We start from the raw sequence: 10,276 nt of genomic DNA, 5'->3' as shown, positions 1-10,276 counted from the left end.
CTATAAATGCAGCATCCAAGATCCTCCTTTATGCTATGTAAGGACTGTGGCGAAAGCAGCTCAAATAATTACTTAGCTCGCTAGCATAATGTAACCATATTTCTATAATGGGAAAATCAGATCGTTTTTATGACATGTCGTTATTACGAGAAAAAGATTTTAATTTTAACGAGATAATTATGTCGTTTTAACGAGAAAAGATGTCGTTATTACGAGAAAAGATGTTTTTAAGAACACACATTCGACTGTGTAAAAATTTAAAAGCTAAAAAGACTATACAGCAGTTGAGTAAAAAGCAAAGCCTTTCTCTTGTATTATTATTTATTTTATTTTATTACATTTTAGTTATTTATTTGTATTCTTTTATACATGTATATGTGCAGTGCCCCTAACATGCAAGGATATATGTGCTCTTGTATGTAAAATATATTGTTGTATTTTTTTATGTAATTGTTTTTGTTAAAGTTCAATAAAAAAAAAATACTTTCGATTGTGTTTTCTACACGCGTCACAACTCCGGCGCGCTCTGATGATGTCACGGTAGAGTTACAGCGTGGGGCAGTCATGGCAGCTTCCATATCACAGCAGCTCGAGGAATTGTTAAATCCTTTACCAAGCTTCGTGGATCCTGAGGATGACCAAGATGAAGGTATTATACCTTATGAACATACCCGTTTATAACATAAGCGTTGTAAAGCATTTTAGCGTTATTATAATAGAAAATCTATCACCTCCAATGCAAGCACGATGTGTCTGCATGCTTGACTGTGTTGAGAAGCCTCTTTACTTCACACAGTAACTCATGACATTTAATAAAAGTTAGTAAAAATATGATTGTCACGATAACAACAAGCGTTCATGTTCTTTTGTTTTCACACTATAGGCCATTTTCTGTTAGACTTTTTACTTGTATATTAATTTAATATTAAGCTTCCATTAAAAGAATGTACCATGGTAAGTTATATGTATTTTGTGTGCTGTGGTAGCACCGTTTTTTTTTTAAAGTATCATGTACATGTTATGGTACAGTATATAAATATGGTAGTCATTCAGTAACATTGTATTACCATATGATTCCGTCACTGTACCATGATACTATCACTATTATATTATAAGAATAATATTTTATAATAAGTATCTTTTTTATTAGAGCAGGGCCAGTTGATAATTACAGTATGTTGTTACAACGACTGTCATAAGGCATCAATTTTATTCTATTCATTGTTTATGGTCTGGTGATATAGTCTAAATCTTTATCATGTAGGTTTCATTGAAGATATGTTCTTCATGTGAGAACATATGGATAACTGACTGTTGATATGATTATCTGACTGTATGGCTAAATGCCTGTGTGTACTAAGTTTAACTAAACAACAACAATACATCATTTATGTGAACTGCAGCGACGAAAGCCAAAGTCATAGAGAAGTTTGATGAAGCTGGTGATGATGATGATGATGAAGACCTTTTATCTGGACATCTGCGGAAGCGCTCTGCTGCAGTTCTGGCTGATAGTGATCGTCGATATCGTGGCAAGGCAACATCCAGAAAAGATATACAGAAAGAGTTAGATGGATCAGGTGAGGTGAAAGTGTCTGTTTGTTTAGAAAAAAATAAATAAAATTAAATAATAATAATAATAATAGTGACAAACTTTTTTTTTCAAGTGTGATGTTTTGAAAACCTTTAATTTACACTTAAAAAAAACAACAACTAACTAGTATCTTGTCTATAGCTATCTGTGGATTAAAGAATGGGATTAATAAATGAATACTTATGAACATTTTCAGCGGATGATGATGATGATGGTGATGATGATGAAGAAGCAGAAAATGAAATTCTGGACAAGTACATGAAGTGCATCAAAGGTGATGCTGATGAGGAGGAGGATGACGACAATGACGACGATGAGGAGGAGGAGGATGAACATGTTGACGATGAGGATGAAGAGGATGAAGAAGAACAAGGCGATGAAGAGGAGGATGTTAATGTAGATGATGGGTCACAGATGTCCAGCTTGATCTCTAAAATGAAGGGTACAGACTTTATGAAACTTACAGAGGGAATGGACGATCTGGGAGATAGTGAGGAAGAAGATGACTCAGCTGCCAGTGAAGGAGAGAGTGAGAAAGGCTCTGAGGAAGAGGAGGAAGATGAAGAGGGGGAAACAGTTCTGAAGACCTTCTCCAAAGAGAAAGTTGATGAAGAGGTTGAAAAAGGGAAAGCCGTGAAAAATCAGCTCGGTATGGATATTTGCACACATTCACATATGTGCTCTACAATAGAGAGATTAATCGACAACAAGAACACATTTGAGGATGCGAAAAATTCTAAATATTGAGAAAGTCGTTCACATGAGGTTCTTAATAATGCATATTACTAATCAAAAATTAAGTTTTGAAATATTTATGGTAGGAAATTTACAAAATATATTCACTGAACATGATCTTTACTTAATATCCTAATGAGTTTGGCATAAAATAAAAATGTATGATTTTTGACCCATACAATTAAACAATTTTGACTATTGCTACAAATATACCGGTGCTACTTAAGACTGGTCCAGGGTCACATTTATAGTAATCTATTATAAGAAAATCGAAACTACCAAATAAGTGTACTCAACTTCATGCTGTTTTCAAATCTCCACAGCTCTTTGGGACCTGATGCTTGAAAGGCGAATCAAAATGCAGAAAGCTCTTGTGACAGCCAATCAGCTTCCACAGCCACAGACATTCCCAGAGTTCAAGAGCAGGGGAGGGGCTGAATATGCTGAAGCTTTAAAAAATAGTAAGTGAATAATACTTGATTTTCTTCTTCTGACCGTAAAGTTGTTCTATTGCTCTGTGTTTTGGAAGATGGTATATGTAAAATGAAGTTGTGGTCAATAAAGTCAATGTCTGGAAAAAATTTGAAGTCAGTAAAATATATTTTTAAAGAAATTATTACTTTTATTTATCAAGGATGCATTAAATTGATCAAAAGTGTCAAATCATAGTTTCCACAAAATATGTAAGCAGCACCATTGTTGAGCATTAAATATGAGCATTAAGCATTAAAATATGTTAAACATTAAAATATGTTAAAACATGCACTTTAATATTGTGAAATATTATTACAATTGAATGTTTTTACTGAATTTTTGATCAAATAAATGCATACATAGGAGACCTGACTCAAAACTTTTGAAAAGTGGTGTATACGGTGGTGTTCTTCTCCTAAAGATGGCTAGGAATTTGGTATAAAATGTATTTTTAATTCTCCCATGCTGTGTCTTCTTTTGAGTTAAGTAAGGAATCATATGACCATGCGGTTTAATTTCCACCTTTATCATTGTTCAGTCCTCATATCTTCTGCATTCAACAAACAGGCCCAACATCACTTGTAGTTTTAATATAAGAATTCTTCTAGCTCCGAGCAATTAATACACTTGTGCACCTTCTTTCTCAAGCAGATCTGGCTGCTTAGAGAGACTGCCTGCTCCTCATTTGCATATTTATTGCTCTGGTCCTTTAGCCAGAGAATGATTGATGTGGGGCCGCCCTCCTGAATTCTGAACAGCGCGTTGCTTTGGGATGGAAGGAGAGGTGCATGTGTACAGTTGATTAGCAGTAAAGATGCACCCCACACCCCTGAGTTTTATTTATTTATTTGTGCTTATTATGTAAAGTAAATTGTAGCATAGACTTGTTTGTGCTACCCTGCTTTTCATATTGGCTCTGTAGGAGTTTTGCTTACCAGGTAAAGCTTGGTGATATGACGTTGTGGATTTTTGCCAAGGCGTTGCTATATGATTGCTAAGATGTTTTGAGTGTTTTTAGTGCATTTTTTTTTTTTTATTGCTTGTGGCTTCTAGGGTGTTCTGGGTAGTTTACTGGCCCAAGTCGAATGAGAAGACCGTTTACCATTTAGGTACAAAGCTGTTACTGGAGTGGTACCCCAAGGTAAAAAACTCTAAAAAGTACATCTTTGTACCTAAAGTGTACAAATTAGTGTTATTTGAAAGGGTGCTATCCCAGTGGCGGCACCTTTTTTCTGGGAGTATTTGATACGTTGGACTATAGAAAGGGAACTGGTTTCTCCAATGGAAGTTTGGGTCATCGTAAGACTGAAAAACTCAAAATGAAAATGATAGCATACCTCTCCTAAACCACAAATGTCTAACTTCTCGATGTCTCTTGACAGCATTTTAAAAATTCTACACTTTACCTAAGCTTGTTTTCTATGCCATGGAATCAGTATCTTGTTTGATGGCTTGTGTGCCTTGGGCTGTAGAGTTCATTCTTCATGGGTTTTTGATGTTTTTAACTAGTGTAGTGCAGAAATGACTAAGATCAGAGGAGGTGAGTTGTAATGACCCTGCATTTACAGAAGTGTGCTGAATTGATGTTGTGGTTAACATGTGCTGTATGATAAGCTTGTATCTGTGTGTGGTAGGTCATAAAGCCCTAAAGGCTCTACAAAGGTCTCTGCTGGAACTCCAGGACCTGCTGCTCTACCAAAACCCTGAAACCAGAGCCATCTCTGAGGGAAAGACCTGGAAGGCCAGCAGGTAACAAATTCTGGTTTTAAAATAAATTTGTATTAATTAAATGTTGACAGAATTTTCTTTTTTGTGTGAATTACTACATTTTATTTACAGAAAAATCAAAAAATACCATGGTATTCTTCAAATTACTTTGGAGTACTATGTAACCAAGCTGTATACATTGTTAAATATCTTGTAATGTTAATTAACTATTGTTTTTGACAGATCGACTTATTCTTTCTGTTTCCCACAAATGGAAATTGTGAATTATCATTGGAAATTAATCTGATGTATGTATGTATAATTTCCGTATTTCAATGTCTTATTTCACATGCAGCAGCAGTGCTAAAGACGATGAAGAGATTAACAGTGAGGATGATATGGATGGGGATGGCGGCCAAGAGAAAGAACAGGAAGCAGTGCGAAACGGACCCCCTAAACGAAAACTGGAAATGGCAGAGTATCCCAACTTTATGGCCAAACGATTTGCTGCTTTTCTGCCTTACCGTGATGCCACCCTGCAGAAATGGTACGACAAGACGCGACTCACAACCGGCAAGAGCAAAAAGGTACAAAATGTATTATATTACATTATATTATAATGCATATGTGCAAATGCATGTGTGTTTTTAAAAGTCACAGAGTAGGATACTGCTGTCACTGCTTTAAATGTCATTATCTTCTAGGGTTGTCGCGATTTGTCTATTTTAATCGACTATTCGATATTTAAAAATCCTTGGTTTTATTTTGCCCACGTCAAATAACTGTCGAAATACTGCAAGTGGCTCATTTCACGGACGACAATCCATGAAACGCATTATTAGACTGTTTTCCAAGGCTGCATTATATATTAAACCCACTTAAAAATCATAATTAAGTATAATTGTGAATTCACAAACTCTATGATTCAGTTAAATAAATACATGAGATGCAGGTTTAATATAAGTGTGTGGAGCATCTCAAACTCCATATCTGCATGTTGTTGTGAGTTTTGGGTATATGATAACATTTATCTTTTTATCAGTTTTGTCAGGTAAATCATTTATAAACCTATGCAAACTCGAGAGAATACATCAATATCTTTTTCCTTACGCTAAGTGTTTATTACAATTTCAAAATAAAAGTTTAAACCCTTACTCTGAGTTTACTTGTTTTGATGTCCACATATTCATTAAATTACTGTGGCTATAGCATTTCTGTGGTAAAGATATGGCCAAAATTTTTAAGATTAAGTAAACATTTGACTGAAATGTTGTTTAGACAATATTAAACAAGGATTAGATTGCACAGTGAAGTGTAAAAACAATCATCGGGCCATTGGCGCCCTCTGTAGGCCTTTATTGTAATGCATAATGTACATTCGTTCTATTGTTTATAGTATGTATTTTAACAGTTTTGTGCGATTAAAACCATTTTTTTTCATGCTTTTGATTCTGTATTTGAACTAATTATTATTGCCTCATTGCTATTATGTATTTATTTATAAGTCATAAGTCATTTTAAAGGCTATTGTTTACTTGCGTCTGTTTTTATTACCACAAAAAAATATTTTAATTATTGGGTCCTATGAAATCTGTTATATTTCCAAATTAATTTTTTTTCCATTAAAATTTTGCTATACTCTGTTTTAATTGTTAAATTAAATTGTTTTAATCAAAAATCCTGCCTAACTAATTGAGTTTTACAGTTTTATTTTTACCAAATTCTTTTCTTTTACTTTTCTGGATTCCATTTTAATGGTTCCGTTAAATTTTAATAATCCAAAACCATCTTCAATTAATTGATTTTGCTAAAAATAAAATGTTCTTAGGTAAAATTGTATGGAAATTAGTCGTTTAGATGAATCAATAAATTAGTTGATAGATTAATCGATATAAAAATATCTTTAGTGGCAGCCCTAATCTTAACTAATTTACTCTTTGTGTTTCCCATCAAACAGGGTTTTGGAGCGTTTGACAGGAACATCCTTACACAGGTAGAGCATGTTTTAATGGACAAAGAGAGGCTGGTGAATCGTACACAGATGCGCAGGTCTGAATACAGAGTTCTGGGGAAGCCGGAGCCCATCACGCCTGAAATAGACAGCAGTAAAACAGAGGGAGAGGTAAGACGCCACTCTGCTTTTAAAGGACAATTCTCTTTAATTCAATTTACTGCTCTGGATTTGTAAGAAAACCACATTAGCTATAGCGCTGTTAAATGCAGAATATTTTTAGGTTAATCATAATTTAGCTATTTCAGTAGGTTGTATATCTGTTGATGTAATTGTATTTAAGTTTAAAACTACTTTTAAAAGTGACATTCCCCATCATGCTAAAAGACTCACTTAGCTCATTATCTGTTATTTCAGCCAGCTGAACTGGCAGTGAAAGCTAATGTGCACCTTAAAGACTTGGATGAGGAGATTTTTGATGATGATGACTTTTACCATCAGGTAAGAAAACAGACAGGATAAATTATTATTGTGCAACAACAATGTTGAGTAGTTATAAAGAAAATAGTAGACTGATGTGACGCCATGGATCTCTCTCTCCTTTTTTCACAGCTACTTCGAGAGCTTATTGAGCGCAAAACAAGTGCGACAGACCCCAATGATCAAGTAGCCATGGGAAAGTGAGTGTGTGCACTTGCTTGTATATACTTGTTTCATGTGTCAGTCACATTTGACCATAATAACTCAACCTCTGATCTTACAGGCAGTGGCTTGCCATCCAGAAACTACGTAGTAAAATCAAGAAGAAGGTGGACACCAAAGCCAGCAAAGGCAGGAAGATCAGGTAAGCTGTTATTCTCCTGAAAGAGACAGTGTATACAGGTCAATCTCACAAAACCTGTCAATTGAAAGAAAAAGGAAGTTATTTGATTTGATTTTAAACATGAATTTGTCCAGGATTATTCTCATTAATGGGAAAAACAGGCTTTTCCTTTAAACAAACTATTTTTTTTTTTGTTGACGTGCTTTGCAAAATTTACTTATCTAAAGCAATTTTTTATTGTTTTTAATGCTACAGCACAAGTATTGCAGTTCTTTCATGGTTATTATAGTTAACTAAAGATAAATGCATAAAAACATTTTTTAAGTACTAGTTTTTATACATATTTAAAAGCAAAATAAAATAAATTTGATTTCATTTCAAATTGTTACATCATATAATCAAATCAGTAAAACATCTGCTATTATTTAGCAGCAAACTATTTTGAATGAGATGTGTTGTTTTTACTGAATAAACAGCAGATATAATCTCTTATGAAATATCTTTTAATTGTGTATTTGTCATGTAAATGTGTGTGTGCTCACAATTAAATGTCACAATTGAATTTTCAAGACTGTAATAACACATTATAAATACTTGTCATTCTTTCAAATTTCTTGTCAGGTTTCACATTCACAGTAAGCTGATGAATTTCATGGCTCCTATGGACCACAGCAGCATGAGCGATGATGCCCGGTGAGTGACGTCTTATATTCACCTCATGTCTGATTTTCTCTGTCTGCTGAAACATCAGAGTCAGACATCTGATCATTCTCAAACCCTCACATTCATGAGATGTATAGTTGTCTAAAGGCATAGTTCACACAAGAATGAAAATCTGGCACTATTTACTCACCCTAATGCAGTGGAACACAAGATGTTTACACAGAAAAACACAGCTGGTGTTTTCCCTACAACAAATTATATACCAGAAACAAAAAAAACAAAAAAAAAACAAAAAAAAACCGTGTGTTATATTCTAATTATTCTGAAGCTATACAACATTTTGCGATGGACAGACTTAACCTGTTATTAGAGCAGCTAGAACATTCTGCTAAATGTTTCATTTTGTGTTCCAAAGAACAAAAGTGGGTTTGGAACAACACTTGTGATGATAAATGATGAGAACCTTCATTTTTGAGTGAATTGTCCTTTTAACTAGGGCTGCCACTAATGACTGTTTTAATATTGATTAATCTATTGACTAATTTATCAATTAATTGATTAATCTATAAGACTAATTTCCCACAATTTTACTAAAGAACATTTTATTTTTAGCAAAATCAATTAATTGAAGATGCGTTTGATTGTTCAAAATGAATGGAACCATTAAAATGGAATCCAGAAAACTAAAGGATTTTTTTTTATTTTAAAGACAGGATTTTGAATTAAAGCAATTTAATTTAACAATTAAAACGGAGTATTTGAAAAGTTAATTTGAAAATAAAACAGATTTCTTAGGGCCCTATAATTATAATTACTTTTTGTGGTAATAAAAACAGATGTAAGTAAACAACAGCCTTTAAAATGACTTAAAATACATATATAATAGCAATGAGGCAATAATAATTAGTTCAAATAAAGAATCCAAAGCAAGAAATCATATGGTTTTATTGCACAAAACTGTTGAAATACATAAACAATAGAACGAATGTATATTACGCATTACTACAAAGGCCTACAGAGGGCGCCAACGGCCTGACGATTGTTTTTACACTTCACAGCGTGATCTAATCCTTGTTTAATATTGATAAACAACATTTAAGTCCAATGTCCACTTAATCTTTAACATTTGGCCATATCTATGTCTTTAGAAATGCTATAGCCACTGTAATTTAATGAATATGTGGACATCAGAACGAGTAAAAAGAGTAAGGGTTTAAATTTATTTTTAAATTGCGATGAACACTTAGCATAAGAAAAAAGATATTGATTTATTCTCCTTTATTTGCATAGGTTTATAAATGATTTACCTTACAAATCTGATGAAATGGCACACGTTGCATTCCCAGATGAACATTATAATAAACCCCAATCTCACAACATCATGCAGAGATGGAGTTGTGGCTCTCCACACATGTAAATGATAGCAGTTCCTGTGAACAGAGCTACTGTGAGACGCACAAACGTAACCTACATGCATGTAAATAACTGACGCACTTATATTAAACCTGCATCTCATATATTTATTTAACTGAATCGTAGCGTTTGTAAAATTACAGTTATGCTTAATCATGATTTTCAAGTGGCTTTAATATATAATGCAGCCTTGGAAAACAGACTAATAATGGGTTTTTATGGATTGTCATTAGCTATTCATTATTTATTGGTTACTCAACGCAGACAAAATAAAATCAAGGATTTTTAAAAATCAAGTAGTCGGTTAGACTTTTTACTAGTTACTTTTAACTGTCAAATAATCTTCATTTGAGTGGGCTTTTTATGCCAGTTTGTGTTTGTACCCGTATGGTGTATAATGTGCCCTGGGGACACCAGCAGAAAGTTGTAGTTGTGTCTGTGTGTGTGTGTGTGTGTGTGTGTGTGTGTGTGTGTGTGTGTGTGTGTGTGCATGTGCATGTGTTTAATTAATGGTTTAGTTGTGTGTTTCTCTGTCCTGTCAGCCAGCAGTAATCCTCCTCAAACAGAGAACAGGCTAATCAAACACACTGTGGAGATATGCACATACACAAACACTCACACATTTCAAAGATTTCACTTTTAATCCCCCTTCTCTTTTTTTTTCTTTTGTTTTGTTTTCCAATGGTTCCACAAAGAGAGTTGTGTGTATCAGGTTTTCAGTAGCTACCTTTTTTCTTTCATTGGCACATGAGTGATGTTCAAAACATAATGTATTTATATTAAATAACATATATACACTGCCAGTCGAACACTGGAGTCAGTAAGATCTTATTTATTTATTCTCATTTTTATTTATTTTTTAAAAAAAGTAAGAAAATATTTTTATTAGGACACATTAAATTGATCAGAAGTGAGA

The 10,276-nt window shown here is 33.7% G+C and overlaps 1 protein-coding gene across 2 annotated transcripts; it reads left to right on the top strand.

The window, feature by feature from the left end:
• The first annotated feature begins 540 nt into the window (after nucleotides 1–540).
• aatf (apoptosis antagonizing transcription factor) lies at nucleotides 541–8,021 on the top strand. 2 transcript variants are annotated; one of them, XM_073839490.1, is made up of 11 exons: nucleotides 541–649; nucleotides 1,404–1,580; nucleotides 1,791–2,243; nucleotides 2,653–2,790; nucleotides 4,438–4,552; nucleotides 4,869–5,097; nucleotides 6,468–6,632; nucleotides 6,879–6,962; nucleotides 7,074–7,141; nucleotides 7,225–7,305; nucleotides 7,906–8,021. In XM_073839490.1, exons 1-11 carry the CDS (start codon nucleotides 565–567, stop codon nucleotides 7,979–7,981), a joined length of 1,671 nt encoding a protein of 556 aa, XP_073695591.1. In that variant the 5' UTR covers nucleotides 541–564; the 3' UTR covers nucleotides 7,982–8,021. The 2 variants fall into 2 exon arrangements, with proteins under 2 accessions (XP_073695591.1, XP_073695590.1); XM_073839489.1 differs by having other exon boundaries at nucleotides 4,866–5,097.
• The last annotated feature ends 2,255 nt before the right edge of the window (nucleotides 8,022–10,276 follow it).

The sequence above is a fragment of the Garra rufa genome, chromosome 5 (assembly GCF_049309525.1).
Source record: "Garra rufa chromosome 5, GarRuf1.0, whole genome shotgun sequence".
NCBI lineage: Eukaryota > Metazoa > Chordata > Actinopteri > Cypriniformes > Cyprinidae > Garra > Garra rufa.
Note: the sequence above shows the minus strand (reverse complement) of the source record. Positions and strands in the feature narration are given on the sequence as shown.